At 40.1% G+C, this 24,651-nt stretch overlaps 1 protein-coding gene across 1 annotated transcript in view; it reads right to left on the bottom strand.

Annotated features, from left to right (window-relative positions):
- The window catches only part of SLC24A4 (solute carrier family 24 member 4), a 96,790-nt gene that overhangs the window by 21,681 nt on the left and 50,458 nt on the right, over positions 1-24,651 (bottom strand). The window contains exons 3-11 of the mRNA XM_072864900.1: positions 17,515-17,591; positions 16,254-16,328; positions 14,083-14,167; positions 9,702-9,805; positions 8,906-8,980; positions 7,875-7,900; positions 7,118-7,171; positions 5,902-6,044; positions 876-1,045 (exon numbers count right to left, since the gene is read on the bottom strand). Coding sequence (XP_072721001.1) covers positions 876-1,045; positions 5,902-6,044; positions 7,118-7,171; positions 7,875-7,900; positions 8,906-8,980; positions 9,702-9,805; positions 14,083-14,167; positions 16,254-16,328; positions 17,515-17,591 — 809 coding nt within the window. The remainder of the gene's footprint in view (positions 1-875; positions 1,046-5,901; positions 6,045-7,117; positions 7,172-7,874; positions 7,901-8,905; positions 8,981-9,701; positions 9,806-14,082; positions 14,168-16,253; positions 16,329-17,514; positions 17,592-24,651) is intronic.

The following is a 24,651-nucleotide window of genomic DNA, read 5'->3' as shown; positions in this document are numbered from 1 at the left end:
TAATTGGACTTTTGTTACAAATGTATTAGTGCTGCTTTCTTTCATTGGGGTATTCACAATGCTGGGTAGACACATGAACTGGGTTATGATGTTCAAATTCTAGGAACTTGCAAAAGCTTGTATTTCCTAAACTACTGAAATTAATATATTTGCCAGAGTAAAAACCTCTCAGATTTGACATTGTTGGGAGCAAAGGATAAAATCCTGCCTTCATAGAAGCCAAGGTTGGCAGGCCAAAGATTTCACCCTAAGTACTTCATACAAGCTCAGAAGAGCGTCACTTGGCCAGTCCTGTCACTTCAGCTGCAGGGTATGAAACAAGCAATATATGGTGGTGACAGTATATCAAGTAAGAGTTAACTGAAACTGTCCAGGGCAAATTCCCCTCATGAAAATATTTTGGTCCATTTTCATTTTGAGCTGAGGACTACACTGAGGACTAAAGATTTAGGCATACATCTGATGTGATCCTGATGTGCTGCTAAAATAAGAGCAGTTCTTAAAGATTTTTGATTGCCTGTCCATTATCTTTTCTTAGCCTGACCACTTTTGTAATGATCAAAAACAATTCTTCTGCTGCAGATAAAATCCAAATGTACACACACACACATACACACACACACACTGAAAACAAACATTTTCTGACAGGGAGATAAGGGAGTCCCTCCTTGGTGACTGCCCTCCCATTAAGACAGGCAGCATCACCAATTGGGAATCCATCTTCAAATCTGCTGTGACATAGCTGCTAGACAAAGACATAGCTCTAGCCCATCCCTAGGAACCTGGGAGAATCTGAATTCCAGAATCACTATGAGCACGGCTCTTTGGCAACCCCTCTGCCTCACGGTCATTTATTGTTTTCTTAATGAACCTACCTCATTAATGATGAGTCGGCTTGCCATCCGCATTCTGGTGCGTGGTCCAAACTTATTTGTAATCATAATCCGTAATCCAGCTTCAGGGAAACGGTATTTGGGGGGACTGGAGCAGATGATCTCATCCACCATCACAACACTGTTTTTGCCGTACTGCTGCATCCCCTTCACTAATGATCACAATGGACAGAGTTAGTTGTGGAATTGATCTTACCATGCTTCCCATCACCCAGAGTCATTCTTTTCAGGCTCAGGTGGGGGTAATATTCATCGGAATGCTTGAATTCACAAGTGACTTTCCTGTAATATTTCTGCAGCCTGGTGAATCTGCTCATCAGTTGTGCACTTTGTTTAGATCACATGCTGAAAGGGGACTTTCACTCTGCTAAGGTAGCCACCAACCCACTCTCCAATGAGTGGGAGCAGTTTTTACCCAGCCATTCATGCTGTAGTACCAGTTTTCATTGCTTATGTCCCACTACAATTTTGTAATCCTTCTCTAAAAGCACTTGCACTGTGGCAGTGTAGACAGTCCTCCTGAAACCTCTGAAGCTATCCCATTGGATCAAGGTGCTGCACATCCAGAAGTCCCTAATGTTGTGCTCACTCCTTTTGGAAATCTTCACTTTACCGTCACAGAATATTATCAATATCTCTAACATGACAAGATTTGAAATTATGAAAAATAATTGTCAAGAACAAATGTATGTTATAAGTAAGCCTTTGTTAATATAAAGGAACTTGTACCAAGGTTAAGAGTTTTGTTCTACCATGTTAAGAACACAAACAGAGAGACAAAATTATATTGGGAATCAACACAAATACAGGCAAGGACTTTCAGAGCTCAACAACAAACCAATATTCTCACAAATGCTACAGACTACACATAGCAAGCAGAGCAAGGCTCAGCAGACAGGAGACATACCCATGTGGTGTTAGAAAGCAGGGCAGGAAATACGCATATGACTGTAATAAATATTAATTATTACACGTAATAATATGTATGGAAAAAAAACCCAACAAAATTCTTTGCTGCTTGTTTTCTGCTTTGCTTAGCTTGACTTCACCCTCCCACTCCCCTTTTGCATTAAGTTACTTACATTAAGAAGAGGAAGAGAATTTAGGAGGTAGAAGTGAAAGATAATTATTAGTGCATGGTTCCAGTCAGGAAGCAAAGGAGATCTAAGAAAACATTCAACTCAAACAAAGGAATTAAAATGGACCTGTTCTAAACACACTGAAATCTATATTGTTATTTTTTTGCATTGTTACAGTGTTGAAATATTTTTGTTTTTCAGGAGGAAGACTGGATCCATGCATGCATGTAAATAACATCGTGCAATAAAGGCTTTGCTGTCTCAAGCACGTTCTAACATATTTGAAGTTGAAGAAGTATATCCTTCCATTATCATTCAACCAGAAAAACCCAGCAAGCCTGTAAATCACCACTAAACAGCTATATCTTTTACCCTTTAACATTTGAGTGTCTTGCTTTGTTTCACTAAAATGAGTTTTCAATGAGTGCACTGCGGTCACATGAAGTGTCATTAAGAGATCTTTGGTTTCACAAAGAAATATGCCCTACTCAAAGAATCCACTCTGTAGTTTTGTCTTGCAGCTTCATATCTCTAATGGAGAACAGAACTAGTAGTAATTTTGCATTTGGTAAACATAAAGGAGCAATTATCCTCCCCCCACCCCGACATCTAAAACAAATTAACCTTGCCAAGTACTGCAGCTGATGGCACAAATAAGGAGCACATCCATTCCAATGACTCTTACAGTTAGAGTGTAGCAGCCTTTCTGTGAAGGAATATATAGCCAGACAAGCTTCCTAGGAACCAGTCCTCACAGAAGAGGCTACCTAGGAACCAATCCTCACAGAAAAGGACTCAACCACAGTAGCTTAACATTTGCTTTAGTTAGACAAAGAAAAAGAAATGTTTGACAGCAATCCTGGTAAGGCAAAAAGACAAGATATCTTTATAACAGTCTCATCAGATTAACTGCTCTCAAGTGTGTTTCTCCAGTGAAGTCTCCAAAGTGCTTCTTTATCTTACAGTGTTATGAAAAACATGGAAGCACTGCAGTTACTCTGAACTGTTTCTTAGAGCACTAAGGAGACAGTGACCAAACATACTCAGCTTTGATGAAATACCATGATAAAAAACTCAGCACTGATGTAGAATACATCACTATAAATATATATATAACTAACTGCAGCTGTTTTGACTTACTGCAGCTCATTGCTCTTATATTTTAGTAATAGCTCTTCAGTCTCACTCGCTGTGCCCATAAGCATACATACGTTGGCCCCATATGGTACAAACAGGCTCCACCTAAAAATCGCAAAAGTGGTTTTCTCAAATGTGAGACAGAGAAAAGCCTTTTTCGCTTCTTCTTTGTGATATTCCTTAGAAAAATATCTTCTGAGAATGGCTTTTCCTTTTAACAAACTACCCAAACTTCCTGCTCACCACAAATGGTCATCACCAACAACCCTGTCAAAATCAACTGAAAGCTTCTTGCTGACTTCAGTTGACTCCTGATCAGGCCATTAGAAACCCACTTCTTTCAAGAGTTTCTGGGTTTAGGCAGGAATCGAACCATGCTACATGGTGGAAATTTGGGTCAACATAATAAAAGCCAAGGGCAGCGAGCCACATGCTTGTACTTTTAAAATAGGAGCGTTATTCACAAAGTACAAATACTTCACCTTTACCTGTGTGTGTAGAACTCGCCCCTGAAATTGAATTTATCCTACGGTGAAAAGCTCTCATTTTTCTCTCTGAAACTCGAGTAATGGAAGCTTTTATATTGTACCATTGGAAGCTCTTGAAAGTAATAAAACTTACAAGCGTAAGAGAGAGCTGTGCAGCATGTGAACCCCCCTTTTATCTGCACCTTGAGCAACAGACTAACCATCCTTGGTAGGAAGAAAGTTCCTCACCCAAAGCAATTGTTCTTTTTTGGGAAGTAATCAGACTTTCCTCCTGTGGAAAATCAGATTAAGGTTAGACCTACACCTTGATGAAGCCAAGGGAGGTTTTTCCGTGGATCCTGAAACTTGCTAACCACTGCTTGGAGGTAAGGCAGAGGCCAGCTCTAGTTCTCTCCCTGCTACTAGCAGTGCTCCTGTTTCTGAAAGGTGCTGCTGGGGAAGGTACAGCTCAGCTTGTGAAGCCAGCCAAGTGTCAACTAACAGCGAGTCACTGATCGGTCATGGCATATTTTGGCTCAACAGGAGGGAGATGCAACAGGCAGCCATGTGATGGTTTTCTAGGACAGCTTCTTGACACATAAAGCACCCATCTATAAAGCAGCTGGGCTAACACTGCCATCCTCCTCTCCCACTGCTCACTCCAAACCCTGTCACCTCCTTAATCTCTTCTTCATGTCCTCTCTCATCCCAGGTGGGTTTGCCTGTGATAATATCTACACTCTCACACTTTGAACAATGGTCCCTCCAATGCAGCATGAATTTGTGTAATGGGTGCTGGAGAAGGTAAAGGGAATCTGACTGAAACTGCAGTCTCGGTGCATCTTTGAAAGAAATGAGAGAAGAAATCTGCTGTGGACAGTTACTAGTGGAGATACCATTCTCATGAGTCCAGGCTTTTATTAGCTTTCTTGCTCCTTTTCCTAAAAGTTCTGCATGTTCTTCACAAGCACTGAATAATCTTCACATTTCCTGAAAAGGAAATAGGTGGACAGGCAAGCACTCTGTGCTATCATCCCTTTACCATGCAGTGGCTAGAGAGGAGATGACATGCAGGGAGATGACATCAGAACCCAACAAATGCCTCAGAGGTAAAAAACACTAATATCTGTGTTCTTTCACTGGATCACCCTTTTCCTGTGTCCCCACTTGAATACATAAGTAAAAACTGCCCTAGGAGGTATCCTCTGAACCAAGTGACAGACTTCACTACATCATAATCAGTTAAAAATTCATTGTAAAATGAGATCAAAGTACTTCAAAGACATCTTCATTTAGTTATGCTACAATGTCCCATGAGAAGTAATTTAAAATTGCTATTAAACTATTGTATAAACACCTTATCTAAGACCAGAGTATCAGTGTGCTGTCATTACATAAACCTGTAGTAAGTGACAGTACCTACCTTGAACAGATCCCAGCCTAAACACTAAAAGCAGAAAAGAGTGGGATTCTCTAAGTCTGCTCTAAATTCCTGTTTGCCACTATTTTTTATTACATGAGGACCTTTCCAAATGCTACCTACATTGCTGCTGAGCTCAGTCTCCTAGAATGGGAGATGTTTGCAAAGAGCAAAGCAGGGAGGCCTCACTTGTTAAGAGTAGCCCAAGAGCTCACTAACTTATATGGTTTGTGCTTTGAAGGTAGGAATGATTTTTCTCTACAGAGAAAAGAGGGAATGGAAAAGAGGGATAAGACAGTGATAAAAACAGGCTTACCAAAAAGCCCAAAATACCCAGGTATGTTTGCTTACCTTCAGTACCAGGAGCTGGGTATCATCTTCTTCCCCTTTATGACAAAGACACAGACAGCAAAGAACCTGCATTTCTCAATTTTACATATGTGCTTGGCAGTGTATGCAGAGCTATTTAGGCATGTGAAAGCCAGTCTTCAGAGGATCTGAACTCAACACGTAATCCCTACTGCCCACTGATCTGCCCATGTCCTTTCCTTCAACACCCAAGTCTCAGCTTCTAGTTCCAAACTAATTTTTGAAGTGAAAATTACCTTCTTCCTGGCAAAAAAAAAAAAAAAAAATTTCTTTCACAGTGTTGTAGCTCATCACTGAACAGGAGTCAAAAAGGGAGCAAAATTGCCAATGTGCAAAGCAGCTTGTTTCCAGAATATTAAAAAAAAATTTTGATTGGGTTTTTTTCATCTGGCAGTCTGACTGCTGAATTGTCAAGTTAACCCAATAAAATTTCCTGCTTATGATTGAATAGTAACACTGTTTTGATCTGCATTAAAGAAATAAAAAGGATATCCTCTGCACTACTCTTTTTCCAAGTCCTGTCTGCTCAGCCTTACCTTTCCATAGTAATGGAATGGATGGGTCATCACAACTAGAGGCATAACATTTATTACCATCTTCCAGCTCATTGTTGACTGTGTCACCATTTCCAACATTCTTGCTTTTAAGGGTGAAGAAATTTTGCAACCTCACATTGTACCTGAAAGTGCAAAGGAAAGGTCTGAAAAGGTTGGATTGCTGCATTTCCTTGTCAAACTTCTAAGCATCTGAGAGCAACTTATGCAGGCAAGCAGTAAAGCTTAGATGCATGTTCTCTGGCAACTAATAGGAAGTTAAGAGAAAGGACTATCCAATGTAGTGGCAAGCTGATAGGAAAGCAAGGGCTGCACCTATCTCTCATGAGATAGAGCAAACTGCAAAAAGACACTAGAGCAGATTTAGTGAAGGCAAAACACTGGAGCTGCGGATTTTGGAGCCAGGGCATTCACTATACAATGGCTTCTTTCCTCCTGCATCAGCTCGCAATTCACCTCACTATTTCTCTCAGTACTGTGTTGCCCATGGCAGGTGCTTGAGCATTTCTGGGACTGTTGACTATACCCTTCTAAAGAAAGAATGCATCTATTTTAGCACTAGGGTGGGATCTAAGAGGGCTGTCAATGAACTCTGCTAAGACCTGATGTAGGAGAAAAGGAAGGCTGAAGTTCTAAAAAGGGTGATTTGTGAGGGGAGGCCACCAAGAGATAAGTCTAAGCAACTTGCAGTAGAACGGTGGACTCACAGACCCTTGCAGTAACAGTCAGACCTCTGACTCTCCTGTCAGAGGCAGGGACACTACAGAAGAAGGATGTCAGTATACAATTTGGTATGAGAAGATCTGAAGATCAGTACATGCTTAGCAGCCTGTCTAATGTTCCTTAACCTTGTTCTCCAGAGGTTACAAAATATGTGTAATAGCTGACATGCTGTGTGCTTACAATCCAGAGTACCCAGTGGACTTTTTCATACATCTTTGTATAAATGACATTTTCTCTCAACTTTTTCTGAGAGCTACTTTTCCTCTGTGCACTATGAAAAGGATGCATGAAAATATTTGCTGTTGACTGAGCACAAATCTAGAGCGAAACTGATTAAGCATGAAAAAGCAAGAGATCTTACACAGAAACATGACTGGCTGTATTGTCCTCAGCAGGAAGGCCAAGGACAAAACCACACCAAAAGAATGATGGTCAATTAACACCTAAAAGGCATACAGAGGAGAAAAGCACTTACTTCATGATAAGTATGTAGAATGAATACATAATGATGAGTACAAGGCTTTCCCACCTCAAAGAAACAAACAAACAAAAAAAGTGTTAAAAGGCCATTCAAACAGCTGTATGCTTTACAAGTTTTATGTAGGAGTGTGCATTAAACATCTAGTACAAGTCACATTTGTGTACACAGGATTCACATCATTAAGATTAGATGGTATCTCAGCAGAATGGGGGGGAAGCAGACTCTCAGGTTCCAATAAACATGCAAAGAAAATGTAATGCATATATTTCAGAAATGTGCTATGCAGACTGAAACCATATTACCCTCTGAGGATCATAATGCCAAGGCCTTTTGTCATTTCAGTGTTGAAGCACAGGCCAGGCACTCTGAGAGGACTCTTTTAGAAGATGCTTATGATCTTCTACTAGGATCCCACCTTGGACTGTTCTTTGGGACACCTAGCAGCCCCATAAATTTTAAGAGCCAGAATCAGAGCAGCAGAACTTTGGTTACCCTCTCTGCACATGTGAGTCTTCAGGCCTTACCTATAGCCTATTTACTTCGTTAATGTTTCCAGGTTCTTAAATTTTCTTTTAGTTTTCCCTGATCATCATAAAAAATATAACCAAAGAAAATACATAGGATTTCCCAGGTGTCAAATCCAGCTCATACTCCCAACATGTATGAATGACAGCTAATTACACTGCAACTCTATTTACTGATCAGTCTGATGGCAAATATGGGATTGTAGGGAATAATTTACACAACTTACCATTCTATTTTCTCATCATATATGAACTAGAAGAAGAAAAAAAAAAAGGAAACACATAAGTCGACCATTTTTCTGATCTATCTTGAAAAACAGTCAAATTTATTCAATAAATATCAGCCATACCTAGCTAGAAGCTATTTGAGTTTTGACCCTTTCTAACCGGAACTTTCACTGTATGGATTGTGCCCCTCACAAAGCATAAAGCTTGTGAACAAGGCTTGGATCCCTTTCAGTGATTGTTATAAATACTACTCAGTAAAACAGTGTGAGCATGTGAAAGACAGACAGATATGCACACATGTACCCACATGCTGTGCAGTGTAAATGACAGCAAAGTTCTGTATTCTGAAGAGACCTAGCTCTGAGTCCTTTTAACAGGACTAGTTTTAGCAGAAAAAGCAGCCATTTTACTTCTGCTCTTAGGCCAAGTGGTTACACACATTTTACTCCACCCTATATAACTCTTGTAACTGAATGGGCAGCTACTGATCCATATTTATTACAAAACAAAGTGGAGTCTTCCCTTTCTTGCCACAAGACACAATAAATGTGCACATTCAGGAACTACTACATTGCTCTAGGTGAACAAAGTGGTATCTCACTTGTGTTCTATTTAGAAAAATTTACCCAGAATCTGTGAAATAAAATTACTGCGTAGAAGCAAGAAACAGCCACCGTCCCTATTTAAAATAGAGGTGCAGCTGAAAATTTTTCATCTCCACAACAAGCAGTCCCCTAGGGCATTAGAGAGTGCTAACTGCACTGTGTAACAGTAATCTGCTAGCCTCCAGAACTTTACAGACTGTAGATACAAAATGAATGGACATTGATGGACATGATGGACGCACATTCTGTGGGGCTGTATGAAGTTTTCATATTTGGACCATATTGTAGGGCTGAACCATCACTTCCAGACATCACTAGAACTAGCTAGGAAAATAATTATTTACCTGTGTATATCAGTGGTTAGCAGACTGGTCCTCCAAAAATTCAAGCAATGAAACACATTAATTGGCAAGAGAACTACTTACAACAATAAGTATGATCACAGATATCGTGTAGTACACAGAGTCCCGGAACACGGCCCACTGGGTGAGACAAACCACCTGAAAAATATCACACCTTCAGCCAACAAAAATATGTGATTTTAAAGACAAAACAAAGGCCTCTATCTTGCAATCATTTAGGTGTGTGAGCAGAATTATTATTAGCAACGATTCTGGAACCAATCACAGTTTTATGCTAACAGGAAGACATATCAGTCTGTTAGACAACGGATCTATAATAACCACCAGTAATAAAAATCATATAGAAACTTCCATTAATGAAATACATTTCTTACTAATGATATTTTATTTGGTCATAATTTCAATTGTAAAGTACAATTCATTGTACTGCAGCAAATCAAGATTTCCCACTTCATTATATTTGTGGATATATCGGACTTAATACCTGAAAAAATTTAATACACGGTCTACTGTGTCGATGGAGCAAATCTCATCCTTGTATCCTAGATTCTTTGATCACCATCAATACCAGGAAGGACTAGCAGATGCCACTGATCAGTTGACTGTGAACACAGTATTGTATGAAAAGGAACCAGTTTCCTCTGTATGCTACATGTTCAGAGTGCTGAAACTACAGCTGAACTTTTGCAAACATTTGCTCTTTGTAAAGCATTCATAAATTCTTTCCAACATTTGACATTTTTCACAAACCCAGCTCATTTTTGGTTTTGACTAAAACTCCTTATTTTTTTACCATTTGCTCACAGAAACCCCTAAATTGTAAGCAATTGAACTCCATAAAGATAAGTATTTTACTAACCTGTCCTGCAAACATTCCACAGACACCAACAATGCAGAGGATGTTGAAAACTGCTGAACCAACAATGGTCCCTACTCCTACATCTCCGTGAGTGATAAATACACCTGCAGAGGGAGCAAAACATGCATTATTACCTCTGTTATTTCATTTTATATCACAGGCAATTACTTAGAACATGTACTACCTGAGAACAAGAGATTGTTTGAAAGTTTAACCAAAACATGTTTCATAATAAATGCTCACTTCTCTGTGGAATATTTTGTGCTTTTAGCCTAGCTAGCAGCTCCCCATTTTTGGCTTAACATCTCTACATATATATTTTTATTAAAGGTAAATGATTTCTTAGCTAGTTAGTTCAACACTAAGTCCTGTATTTCACAGCTTGGTTGTTAGTGGTACAGTAATCCATTCAAATAAGTATAAAACATCTTCATTCACATCAGGAGCATGGAATTTATTTGAAACAGCACAAAAAAAGCACAGAAACCTTTCTCTCAGGTATTTAATATTCAGTGTGTTCTTCCTTGCAATGTCTCATAGGAGTAAGAGATTTTTCCCTCAAAAAACTGGTAGCCACTTTGGGTGCAGTAATGTGTGCCTTCTGACTCGAACAGACAACCAGGATTCAGACTTAACCTGTTCTAGTACTGACTTTCAGATTTCCCTTAGTACTGAACCCACCTATGCCTCAGATATCTATCTGTAACATAACTGTATCAGAATGACAAAAATTACCTCCAGGGATTATCTAATGTAATCTTCAGCACTGAGACAGAACCAAAGATAACATGAATGCGCTACAGAGCTGTATCTACTGGTACTTTAAATCTTTCGCTACAGGGAGCCTTAAAGGCTTACACTTGCTGCTTTTTAGTCAGTTGGACGTGAGGTTATAGTGCATTCCTTTAGACTGTATTTCCCTAAAGTTTGTAAAAATGTCAGTCAGGATAGTAGCAGAAAGCCTACTAAGGCTTTACTAAAGACAGATTTATCAAATTTAAGCCACCACACTGCTAGAAAGCTATGACCTAGTTGCCCTTACTGAAACTTGGTGGGACAAATACCATGACTGGAGTGTGGCTGTCGATGGCTGTTCAGAAGGGACAGGCGAGGAAAGAGGGGTGGAGGCATTGCCCTCTACATCAGGAAATGGATAGATTGTGAAGAGCTGCCTCTGAAGAATACCCATGAGCAGGTTGAAAGCTTATGGGTAAGAATTAGAGACCGAGGCAACAAAGGGAACCTTGTGGTTGGTGTCTACTACAGGCTGCCCAATCAAGGGGAGCCTATTGACGAAGCCTTCTTACTCCAGCTACAGGAGGCATCGCACTCACAGGGTCTCATCCTGCTGGGGGACTTCAACCACCTGACATTTGCTGGAAAAGTAGCGTGGCGAGCTGTAGTCAATCCAGGAGACTCCTGGAGTGCATTGAGGATAACTTCTTAAGCCGGGTAATAGACAGCCCTACCAGAGGGGATGCGATACTGGACCTGTTGGTCACCAACGCAAGTGAGCTCATTGGTGATGTCAATATTGGAGGCAGCCTGGGCTGCAGTGATCATGCACTGGTGGAGTTCGCAGTCCTGAGGGATATGCATCAGGCGAAGAGTAAAGTCAGGACCCTGAATTTTAGGAAAGCAAAACTGCAGCTGTTCAAGGAGTTAGTCAGCAGGACCCCCTGGGAAACTGCCCTCGAGGACAAGGGAGCAGAACAGAGCTGGCAGATCTTTAAGGATGCTTTCCATAGAGCACAAGAGCTCTCAGTCCCCAGGTGTAAGAAATCAGGAAAGGAAGGCAAGAGACCGGCATGGATGAGTTGAGACCTACTGGTCAAACTAAAGGGCAAGAAAGAAATGCACAGGCAGTGGAAGAAGGGACAGGCGTCCTGGGAAGAGTATAGGGATGCTGCCTGGTTGTATAGGGATGGGGTCAGGAAGGCCAAGACGCAGCTGGAGCTGAACTTGGCAAGGGATGGAAAGAATGATAAGAAGGGCTTCTACAGGTATTTCAGCCAGAAAAGGAAGGTCAAAGAAAGCGTACCCCCCTGATGAGCAAGACTGGCAAACTGGTAACAACGGATGAGGAGAAGGCTGAGGTACTCAACAATTTTTTGCCTCAGTCTCCACTGGCAACGTCTCTTACCACACCTCTCGAGTGGGTGGACTGCAAGACAGGAACTGGGGGAGCAAAGTCCCTCCCACTGTAAGAGAAGATCAGGTTCGTGACCACCTGAGGAACCTGAACATACACCAGTCTATGGGACCGGACGAGATGCATCCCAGAGTCCTGACGGAATTGGCTGATGTAGCTGCCAAGCCACTCTCCATGGTACTTCAAAAGTCATGGCAGTCAGGTTAAGTCCCTGGTGACTGGAAAAAGGGAAACATTGCACTCATTTTTAAAAAAGGTAGAAAGGATGACCCTGGGAACTACCAACCTGTCAGCCTCACCTCTGTGCCTGGGAAGATCATGGAAAAGATCCTCCTAGAAGCTACGCTAAAGCACATGGAAGACAGGGAGGTGATTCGAGACAGCCAACATGGCTTCACCAAGGGCAAGTCCTGCCTGACCAACCTAGTGGCCTTCTGTGATGGAGTGACTACATCAGTGGACAAGAGGAGAGCTACGGATGTCATCTATCTGGACTTCTGTAAGGCCTTTGACACGGTCTCCCACAACATCCTTCTCTCTAAATTGGGGAGATATGGATTTGATGGGTGGACTGTTCAGTGGATGAGGAATTGGTTGGATGGTTGCATTCAGAAGGTAGTGGTCAACGACTCAATGTCCAGATGGAGGTCAGTGACGAGTGGTGTTCCTCAGGGGTCCATAGTGGGACCAGTGCTGTTCAATATTTTCATCAATGACATTGACAGCGAGATCGAGTGCACCCTCAGCAAGTCTGTAGGCAACACCAAGCTGAGTGGTGCAGTTGACACACCTGAGGGATGGGATGCCATCCAAGGGGACCTGGACAAGCTGGAGAAGTGGGCCACATGAACCTCATGATGTTCAAGAAGGCCAAGCGCAAGGTCCTGCACCTGCGTCGGGGCAACATCCAGTTATCAATACAAGCTGGGGGACGAAGGGATTGAGAGCAGCCCTGCAGAGAAGGACTTGGGGGTACTCATGGATGAAAAGCTGGACATGAGCCAACAATGTGCACTCGCAGCCCAGAAGGCCAACTGTATCCTGGGCTGCATCAAAAGAAGAGTGGCCAGCACATTGAGGGAGGTGATTCTGCCACTCTACTCCACTCTCGTGAGACCCCACCTGGAGTACTGCATCCAGCTCTGGAGCCCTCAGTACAGGAAAGTACTGTTGGAGTACTTTACTCAGTACTGTACAGTACTCAGTACTGTTGGAGCGGGTCCACAGAAGGGTCACAAAAATGATCAGAAGGATGGAATGCCTCTCTTATGAAGAAAGGCTCAGAGAGTTGGGGTTGTTCAGCCTGGAGAAGGCTCCGGGGACACCTTATTGTGGCCTTTCAATACTTAAAGGGGGCTTATAAGAAAGATGGGGACAAACATTTTAGCAGGGCCTGTTGCGATAGGACAAGGGGTAATGGTTTTAAACTAAAAGAGGGTAGATTCAGACTAGATATAAGGAAGAATTTTTTTACAAAGAGGGTGGTGAAACACTGGCACAGGTTGCCCAGAGAGGTGGTAGATGCCCCATCCGTGGAAGCATTCAAGGTCAGGTTGGACAGAGCTTTGAGCAACCTTATCTAGTTGAAGATGTCCCTGCTCACTGCAGGGGGGTTGGACTAGATGACCTTTAAAGGTCCCTTCCAACCCAAACTATTTTATGATTCTATGAAATTTGCTGCTTTCCCCCTTCTCTATTAGTGTAATCCTGTGTCCTTCATTCTCTTCTCTTAATAGGTACTACTTTTGCCATTTAGACCTTCTCTCTATACCAATAATCTTTAATATTTCAGAGATCACTTAAAATAATTCTGTAAATAATGTTCACCATGTCCTTCTGCCTTTAGCAGATCTGACTTATCTATACATTAATTTGTTCTTTTCCCATGTTCCCTGTTCTCCTACTTCCTTGCTAAAATTAATTCCCTTTATTTGTGAAGAAAGAAGGCATCAAATATCTCAAATTCTCTCTCAGGGGACTGCAATAAATCTCTTCTTTTACTTCCTATGTTCAGAATCAGCCATTCCTCTCTGTGTTTTGAGAGGAGATTCACAGTTTCATGAGATATTTTGAGTAGTTAATTATACCATGAACCACAGACTAGCTGACAGCTGCAATTGCTGATTATAAATTGACAGAAGAATGGTAGCACTTTTGGATACCTCTGCTTGATCTGATGCTGATTTTTTAACAGCAGATCTCATAAAAGCTAGTGTGTGGGCTCCATACCTATAACGGATGCAAACAGTTCTGGAGTGGAGCTCCCTGCTGCCATGAACGTGGCTCCAGCAACATCTTCACTCAAATGTAGTTTCTGGAAGAAAAGCATTGGTAATTTCAGCACTGCTACTGTATTTACATTGCACAGTTCTACAGTTGCAAGGATAGAAGCTCTTCATTTTCTGGCCACAGTGCTGTTAAAGGATGAACAGTCACATGATACAAAATTAGACACTGCCTTTTGAGAAGGCAAATATACTTTGGGCAAGTAAAATGTTTATACCCTAACTCAGTGAAGTGTCAGATAAAATTACTTACTTATATACAACTGAATAGCCCATTGTGGCTTACATGTAGAAAAGCATCTCTGCACATTCAAAAAGATTGTAAACATATCAAATTGTTTTCATTAACCTACGTTTGGAACTTGTTTTAATTAATCTACTTTTGGAACTCTAAACACAATCATTCAAGAATTAAGGGCAATTCTTGGAGCTTCTAAAATTTGAAAGTAAAAGTCTATAAGAGAAAAATATAACCTCTGTGAACAAATCTTACAAACAGCAGGCCTGATTCTGGCTTCACTTTACAACTGTGTTAATAAAAAATGAGTCCACTGACACAGACAAAATTAGTCCAATTAGACACAGAGAGGCCTGCGTACTGTAGACAGATCTATTTTTATGACAGTGTCTCTTAAGCTTTAATAGGATATAGATAACTTAGAGTTCTCAGACCAGCAGAAACATGTGTAGCTCCACAAGTGGGCTGCATCAATTTAATACTGCCTGAAGATCTTTCCCTTGCACTATTAAAGAAGGTTTTATGGAGGAGCTTTTTCCTTTTTGAGAGTCTCTAGACTCATCTTTAGTACCTTATTTTTCTTCCAAGGATAGAAAAGTGATTAGTGACAAAAGGACCAGTACAGAAATCCTGTATTTTTCAGGCTGTATGCAACATTTTGTGCTGATGAAAATGGCATCCTACAGAACTTGACAAAACATAAACACAAGCCCTTACTGTACCATTTGATCTATTACCAGCCATACTGTTGCAGGAGCTCAAACTAAGTGTGATATCTGAATTCTTCTTAGCCGTTTTAATGTTCAGCAGAACATGAGACAAGAGGCAAAGTTTTTATGAAGGATCAGTGACAACTTAATTGGTACAACCCAACTGGTACAACTTAAGTATGGAGTATAAGGTGCATGCTGAAGATAGAACATCTCAAAAGGGAAAGAAAAGATCTGTTTTGAGTATTTTACTATTATTGGCCACCTCCCTTATTCTTCTATTTGTTCTTCTATTAATAAGTGTAAGTATATAGCTCTGAGTAACGCTAACAGGAATTTAGTACATATATCCATAGGAAAACAGACTTTTTAACTAGCTACAGGAGTTTTCCAGAAAGTGGCCCCACACATTTTTGGTAAAAAGCAAAGGAGATCAGATTTTCATTTTGCCCTCAAAAAGGAATTAAAATCTGGTTTCATATTTTGTATTCATTTTGTAGTAGGTCATCAAAGCCTTACCTAACACAACATTTACATGCCAAGTATAAATTCTACCCTGTCCCGATCAACTCACTTAATTAGAATCCTACAGGCAATTTTGCAAAGTCTTCTCAAAAATTATGTAAAGGAATTACATTTATTTATTATTTTTTTGCATATAAAATATGTATTCTCATTCCATATCAAAACAAGGTACATACTTTTCTCATGCATTCTCCCTTTTCTCCACTTTATGCTAGGACCGCATACGCTTGCTTTCTCCTTGCTGACGCAGTGGTAGATGTGCAATAAAATTTGCATAGCCAATACATTAATTTGTCTATGTATGATTTCTCTTCACAAGTGACTTTTAAAACTAGGAGTACAATAATAAACCCAACTCATCCATATGTCATATCCATCCTAGCTACATGCTTCAGGTATTTAAGAGTGGGTTTGCCATCTGATCTCATTAAATCTTTCATTTTTCCTCCTTGATTGTGGCCAGGGGGACCAATGTGCCCAGGTCACAGGTTCATTTTCTGATGGAAGGCTCAAATCATTTGAAAAGGACTGAGGCCAAAAAGTTGACAGGAATGAACTCCAAACAATGATGGCACAAAATGTTTGATTCTATAATATTCTCTGAATAAATTTCCAAGAGAGGAATAAAGTTCTTTAACATACCTCACAAATTTTCTCTAAGGATGGAACAAAGAAGTCATCACATACTATAGCCAAGGCATAGAACATATAAAGAGCCTGTAAAGAAAATAAATTCAGGAAATACTTCAGATTTTTCCTGTACATGAAAAGAGGAAAGAAGGCAATGCTATATTTATTCAGACTAGCAGAAATATATAGCTTCATTTTTTATTCCATTCCAAATAAAAATCCCTCTGCTGATCAATTTATGGCGTAAAAACAGATTCTTGAATGTAAGATTAAGTTTAGAACAAGAATGTTTGCCAGACCCTAGAATATGAAAGGTACCACAGTTTGACAGAATAGGGTACCACAACAGACTTCATATAAAGGACAGTAACGAGTAAGGCTTACAAAGTTACACAGTCATCATCTATATTTTCAATTAAATATCGGACCAAGTAATTAAACAGAAAGTAACACCATGTTGATTAACAATACTCAAGAAATAATCACACCTGGAAATAAGCGGACCCTGACTATGGCTCACTGCACCAAGCCTCTCAGGAATGATCCTGGTTCCCTGCATACATGTAGTTCTCCCACTGTTATGTGGCTTTATGTGCTGTGCTTATGCAGTGGGCCTAATCCTGCTGTTGTCAATCAAACACAACTCCTTTTTACTTTATTTTCCCTGAATGGGAATGGAAAACTGGAGCCTGCAAGCCTTACTTGTTTTGGTTTTTCTACAATAAAATATAAAAGTCCACATGACATTTTCTATATTTCTTCAGGGTTTGGTTTTTTTTTTAATAATAATCGCATTTTTTGCATAGAGGCACAATATGAAAGAAAGAGAACCAAAAATCTTCCACATCATGCTTGATGTCATCAACAAAGGAATCCCAATCCCTGTTTATACAAGATGAAATATAAATACAAGTCTGTGATCCATGTGGCCAGGATTTTATCTTCAAGAGGATGAATGCGTAGGCACTGCAAATTCAGACTTGCATAATTTTCTTCCATAAATCATAGAATCATTTAGGTTGGAAAAGACCCCTAAGATCACTGAGTTGAACTGTTAACCTAACACTACCAAGTCCACCACTAAACCATGTCCCTAAGATGTTACCTTTTGAGCATTTGTACCCATACAGACACATTAGAAATACTGAAATCAAAGTATTAGAAACATGTTGATAAAGACAGAGCTCTATTTAGTAAGGCCACTAAGATGATTAACATCTTACAAGACAAATAAAAGGAAAACAAAAATGAAGCACAGTAGGGGAAAACTTACGGCAATGATATGAAGCAGAACTCCTCCTTGCTGCCGTTCTTTATTTGTAAATACATCTTCAGGAAATTCATTAATGGCTGAAAGAGAAATATATGGGTTTTTAAAAATTTTACAGCATCTATAAACAGAAGACTGAAAAATAAGGATGCATCTATCGAAATATATGACCAAACATGAGCGTATCTGCCTATTTACTACATTATAGCTTGCCAACTCAGAATCTCTTTTCTGCTCTGTAGAAAAAACAGAGAACTGATACTTAGGTGTTATTAGTTATCATTGTTCCAGTGACTTAAACGAACCTCCACTGTACTAAGAGTTTGACATTCTTAATGCCTTATTTTTACTATCATCTCCTCTGTGTCTCCTCTAAATATAGTTCCAAAGTGATAGGCACAGGCACAAAAATTCATCCTGAAATAATATTCCTGGCTTTAAGTGTGCCTTGCTTGAAAAATTATGCAGTGGTTGTAACCTTCCATCAGGTTCTTAACTACAAACTTTTATAGGGCTCCACAGTCTTGCAAATCGTTTCACAAAGATTAAAGCGATTCCAAGTACTTTCTCCAGAAAGTCTACTTTCTAAATCTGGCAAAGGAAGGAATGAAACAGAAATGGTAGGTGGACAATAGGAATGTGCAAAGACATGAGTTTTGGGGTTATTTCTGGGTGACAGTGAAGTTGTGTGGAGGTCAGTTAAAGGATCTATGTTCCACACAGAGGCAACAGAGTGAAAAAGTTATTCCAGATGGTGGAGACAAAGACAGCAACCAAATCAAAGGCATGAAGAAATAGATGAGATAAAAAACAGCCAGATTGACAAGACAGGCAGGGATAGAGATCTATAGTGCTCAGGAGTCTGGGAAGTTTAAGGGTGAAAATTATTTCATCCACTGGAATCCAAATGCACTGAAGTCATTAAATTATTATTCAGAAAGAGATGTTCCTTTCCACAAGGAGTTGTAGATGTAGGTTGACAACAAGATAAGCTCCACAAGGTACTTATGAACTTACCATAATATACTTAAACTCAGGGAAAGAAACAGAGGGAATATATTATCATCTTCCCCATATTCAAGTCTGCCAGTGTAAAGAAATGCTTAAGAGCACAATATATGATATTTATGCTGTTCCATTTTCAATTTCAATGGCATATTCTCTCAATTTCTCAATATAATTCTGCAAACAACAACCATGAACATAGAAACCAAGAATTTGAGGTATGGTTGATGTTTTTAGCTACTAAACTTCAAACACTCTAAACCAGCCTTATTTTTAGGACATGTTGCACTGTAACTCTTTGAAGATTACACTTTTTAGAGTACCTTAAATTTGAGTTACCTGAAATCACCAAACACACTTGAAAATCTTATCTACAGTGAGAGGATAATCTATTTTCAAAGACCTGAATGACTTCTCATGTCCTCAATTTTTGAGTTTTATATAAATACAGAAATGCCTCTTCTCATCTGTACTACACACACCTACATATTGCTGCATATGTCTAGCTTGACAAAGACTTGAGCAGTGCCTCCATGCAAAGTTGAAGATCCCATAGCTCTGTGTTTTCCTTAGTGCCCACTACCATAAATGTGTTATTTTTTAATGAATACACTGGCAGCAGACAGTGTTTAAAACCTTATATACATAAATCATACCTTCCTTCCAAAAGTCAAAGTTACCATTTTATGAAATCTCTCTAAATCCTCCAACCTAATATTTGAAAGCCACTATAGTTTTGTTTAAAACCACTAACGGTGTATAAAATATTTAGCATAAAATAAAAGTTCATCAACAATGACTGACTGCAATTCCATTACTGATTTTCATTAGGCTTTTCAATAAGACCTGTTCTTACTGTTGTATTCTGACTGGAACCGATATCAACACTTGATATGTTGAATAGAGCTTTCCCAAGATATAGGTGCATCTTTTCTTTTAAATCTCAGAGAACAAAAACTATATAAGTCTATACTAAATTTTGCTTAGGTATTCCTGAATGTGATTTCCTACTCCTAGGTAAATGTTCTATTCCTGGTCCTCCTTTTGTAATCACCAGGAAAAATGAAAGCAATAGTGGATATAAATATACAAATGCATCAGCACAACAGCACAATAATACCCAATCACTCACTGAATTATGGGATACCATTCAAGGGTATGCAGAGTGCCTAAAGACTTCAGTGCCTAAAGACCATCAGCACACTAGTGTTTAGCAGGACTAGCTTCAAGAAAGTGGGTCTGGGTTGCTACAGAACTCCAGAGTCTTCAAGGGCCATGATTTGCACTGTAAAGAGATTTGTGACCTTATGAAACAGTGTGAGGAAATAGCATTGCTATACAAATGCAAACCACACCGTAAATAAAAGACATTTGCCTACTGAGCCAAACAAATTCAAGTACTTCTAAAATCAAGAGATGTGAATAAAACATCTTCCTTTCTCTTTGGTTTTCATCACTGTTACCCTCAAACAAGGAAAAGGATAGTGGAAATATACCTAAACTGGGAGAAAACTGGTTGCAATGTAGTTTTGAGACACTGTATTTAGAGTTGACATTCTTAGTCTTTTACTGGAAGACGGTGCAGGATAATTCACAAACTATTGGTGAAGATGCAGCAATCTGCAATGCTTTTATCTACAGATAAACCTTTTAAGATGCCAACAGAACCTTATATGTATGTAACAGCCAAGCAGGTTCCCTGTAGTAATATACTACTATATATAGTAATATAGTAATATGTAATATAGTAAAATACAGTAATATCGCTCCCCCCATGTAGCAATCAGGGAGGAATACCCTTCTGGAATAATACTGGAATACCATCAAATTTAAGAACTTCTTATCAGCTACACTAGCTGCCAAAAGCAAAATTTCTCAGAGGAGTTATTCCCTACCACATGAAATAAATTATGGAAAAAAGTTAATCAGCACCCAAAGCATGTGGTTTTAAATAAATTCTGCCCACTAACAATTAATATTAACTAAAATGATTAATAACTAAAAAAGCATTAAGGATACTTCTCCTTTGGTAGAAAAGACCCAGAGCTATAGCTACTGGCATCTTACACAATATGGTTGTTCTTGCATCACTGGCTAAAACACCATGCCCACATGGATGTATTCAGGACATGTATACTATTTTTCTTATTGCATCCCCCATTTGTCCTCTGTCTCCTCCATTCAAGCCATGGCTGTAAGAATACATGTATTCCAGCAACACACTAGGACAACAGCGACCAGAGCCCTGGTGTAAGGCTCTAGTGATGATAACATGACCTTGCACAGGGGGTACATCCTTTCACACAATCTTATGCAGAGGTTTGCAGCTCCCATCACAGGTGCTCGTGCCAGGAGCACCATCCCCCTTATTGCCACCGTATAGCAGAGGGAATATGTTCCTGTCCTGTAATTTGGCAAAACAGATGTGTCATCTGGGAAGCCATTACCTCGCTGGTAATCTCATCCAGTTGACTGTAAAATATTTCACAGTATAACATTAAAAATGGTTAAGTCAATATAAACTGAAGTTTCAAGAAGCATGAATAACAATCACTATCTTTCTAATCTTTCTAATCTTTCTAATGTGACTTTACTTATTCCAAGTTAATACTAAATAGGAAATCAGAAGACCAGAAGATGTCAAAGGTGAGAGCCAGAAGATAGAAATGAGCCCAGGCATCTGATTACCAAGCAAAAGCAAACCACCTTCACTGCAAACCATCTTGTTTTATATATAGTCTGGTGATATACTATTCATAATAAATAACTACTTGTAATAAATATCTGCTTGCCTCACAGAGGTAATTTTAAATGAATTAACATGAAGACAGCTTTTCTCAAAGATAATGCTCCTCTCTACACAGAACACATGGCATGCAATTGTTCTCACATAGAGACACTACAAAATCTTCTTTAAAAGTCAGGGAAATTAAGCAAGGCTCTGGAGCTTGGTAAGTAAGATTTCTTCCTTAATGAAATGGCCACCTGCCAGTGAGTTCCAAGGTAAAGTCTGGAGTTTTTCAGTACAAGCATTTGCTGTCTTTATGGCTTTATTATCCAGATAATCATAGGTTTTGTATAATTGCCATCTATAAATTCTGTATACTTTACCTACATGCACTGTTCTTTATTTACTCGCTGTATCGTGATTTTAATATTTTAAACAAAGATTTGTTTTTCTTCCTTACTTCTATGATAACCTGGTTGCTCAGGAAAAGGCTGTTTGGATTCCCTTGGCTCCTAGCTTAGGCCTGGGAATCAACATCACTTAACTGACGGGGGCAGTGGTATTGCCTCATCTGTATGAGCTGACAGAGGGGATATGACATTATCACAGAGTTTGAGAGAGAATGGTCTGCCCTCATGTGTGTGCACAGCAGGGCACCGCTCTACTTCACACAGAGATATTTTCTCATGTATGGGAGACAGAGCTATCTGGCAGCCTGAGTGGGAGCTACATCTCCTCGGTTTCTACTGAAAAGAGACAGAACAGATGGGAGAAGGAGATGAAATGAAGAGCATTACATCTAATGGGGCTAACCTTTGCCAAAAAAAGGAGGGGAACATACACCAATCATCTTAAACTCAGCTAGAACTACAGAAATATTTATCCTGCTGGTACTGTTGCAAACCCATGGCTCCTGCAGCTTATCTTATCAAGCACAGATTTATTGAGGGGGAAGGGAGCGCATCAAGAAAGCCAAGTCTATATTGGAACTGTCATCATTCTGCAGCTCATTCCCTCTCCCCAGTCATGAAATGAGTGGGGGAACAAAAGCAGCTTATGCAGCCACAACTTGGAGGGGACACCACCTTTTTCTCTGAGTGATGGAAACAAAAAATCCTTGATTATGCCATGACAGAAAGGATGATTCACCTTTGATAAAAAGCTCTGGCTGAGATGTCTGTGGCTAAAGAGCCACACAAGGCATGCAAATAACATGCCTCAGAACAGAATATAGTAGCAGCCGCACAGCTTAAGCTGTCTGCATGACTCTGGAGTGAAGATCTGGTATGCAGGAGCCAGGATAAGCCAGGCATGCCAGTGACACCTGCCTGGACTTAGGCTGTTACCGGATTACTTCTGGGTACCATCAGAGCATTGTTCCCATATGCCCTATCCATACTGTGACAGGCAGTCTGCCAATGAAGTTAAGTTTCAAAATCTCCTAAGCCTGACAGAACATCTCAACAACCACGTGGATCTGTGGTTTTATAACCTGCCTCGACATGTGATTTCTTCACCTTATCAGCAGTTGATTTACTCACAGAGGCAACAAACATGCCAACTCTTAATACCTGCTAAGCATTCAAGCCCGTTACAACTCTTAAACTTCTCCTCATAGGGAGAAGGGAGCTGTAGTTGTTTGAAAGGACACACGCAATCGGCTCCACTCTGCCTTTGCAGGAAGGGAGTTAGGCAACTGATATACACAGAAGCCCACTTCTCCTTCTAATGCCTGCATATTGCTCCTCTGCCCGTGTTCCTCTGTTCCTTCAGGACATGTTACATCTAGAGATTGCAATACCTAACCTTTTGCCCTGACATTCAGGGGTTGTTGATCATCAGACTCACTCAGGGCAGAGGTATAAGGGGAAAAAGAACAGACAGAAGACAGAATTACATACTTCCACTTTTACCCCCTCTATAATCATATTCACAAGCCAGCTTGAATACTTCAAATTTGTGTCATTTGTTTAAGTACTGCAAGCAGCTTTAGGCACCTCTGCATTCAGTTTATTTCTGCCTATATGCAATTCCCTTTTCACATTGCAGAGCCTCATCTTCCTAAGTAAGGCTTGGTGTTGCATTCATGCACATGTATTTGTGCCTCAGTGATAGCAAACTCCTCACTGTGTGCAGAATTTAGCTTCTTTATACCTGTCAAGCAAACGCATGCGTTGTTACCTGGTGTCAGCAGTAAAATGTCAACAGTTGTGCACCAAGAGTTGAACTTGCAACAACCTTCACAGTACTGCAACTTGCACTAATTTATAATTCTGTACTAATATAATCTGTTAGAAGATTTGACTGAAAGCCAAAAAACCATCACTTCTTCCAACCACATCTCCCTGAATGCAGGGGTCCTTATAAGCTGAGTTGCAATGAATGGGATATACCTTAGAATCACTCTTGCTTTCAAAACATTTGTGGCTTTGGCCCATACTGTTCTTCAAAATCAGTGCACTGGGAAGATTTTTACAAAAGGAAGGTTAGCCACTTTTAAAGCATCCTGATGGCAATGGGAGAAATTCCTCCCTGTCGTGGTTTAGCCCCAGCTGGCAACTAAGCACCACGCAGCTGCTCGCTCACTCCCCCACAGTGGGATGGGGGAGAGAATCAGAAGAGCAAAAGTAAGAAAACTCGAAGGTTGAGATAAAAACAGTTTAATAGGTAAGGCAAAAGCCGCGCATGCAAGCAAAGCAAAGCATAACAAGGAATTCATTCACTCCTTCCCATCGGTAGGCAGGTGTTCAGCCATCTCCAGGAAAGGAGGGCTCCATCATGCGTAATGGTTACTTGGGAAGACAAACGCCATCACTCCGAACGTCCCCTCTTCCTTCTTCTTCCCCCAGCTTTACATGCTGAGCGTGACATCATATGGGATGGAATAGCCCTTTGGTCATTTTGGATCAACTATCCTGGCTGTGTCCCCTCCCAGCTTCTTTTGCACCTGGCAGAGCATAGGAAGCTGAAAAGTCCTTGACTAGTGCAGCAACAACTAAAACATCTCTGTATTATCAACCCTGTTTTCAGCACAAATCCAAAACATAGCCCCATACCAGCCACTATAAAGAAAATTATCTCAGCTGAAACCAGGACACTCCCATATTCTCTTTACCACTGATGTCAAGAGGGTCAGTCCCCTGTCACGTTTCACATATTAGCTCAGGTGCTGAAGTGGTGACAGTCTCAGAAATTACTGTGGTGAGCTCAGAACAGCCAAACAGACATGTAGGTAGTCTCAGGGAACGGCATAATACACTTATCTGGTCCTCTTCCATAACCTGTGCACTGTCAGTATTGTGACAGCAATTGTGTACTTTAGAAAGAAGAGCAGGGTTGCTTTTGCTCATAGAAAAGTATTGACTTGTTTTAGTTATGTATTCCAGTGTTAACACTGGAAACAAAGT

Source organism: Ciconia boyciana, chromosome 6 (assembly GCF_034638445.1).
Source record: "Ciconia boyciana chromosome 6, ASM3463844v1, whole genome shotgun sequence".
In the NCBI taxonomy this organism is placed as follows: domain Eukaryota; kingdom Metazoa; phylum Chordata; class Aves; order Ciconiiformes; family Ciconiidae; genus Ciconia; species Ciconia boyciana.
Note: the sequence above shows the minus strand (reverse complement) of the source record. Positions and strands in the feature narration are given on the sequence as shown.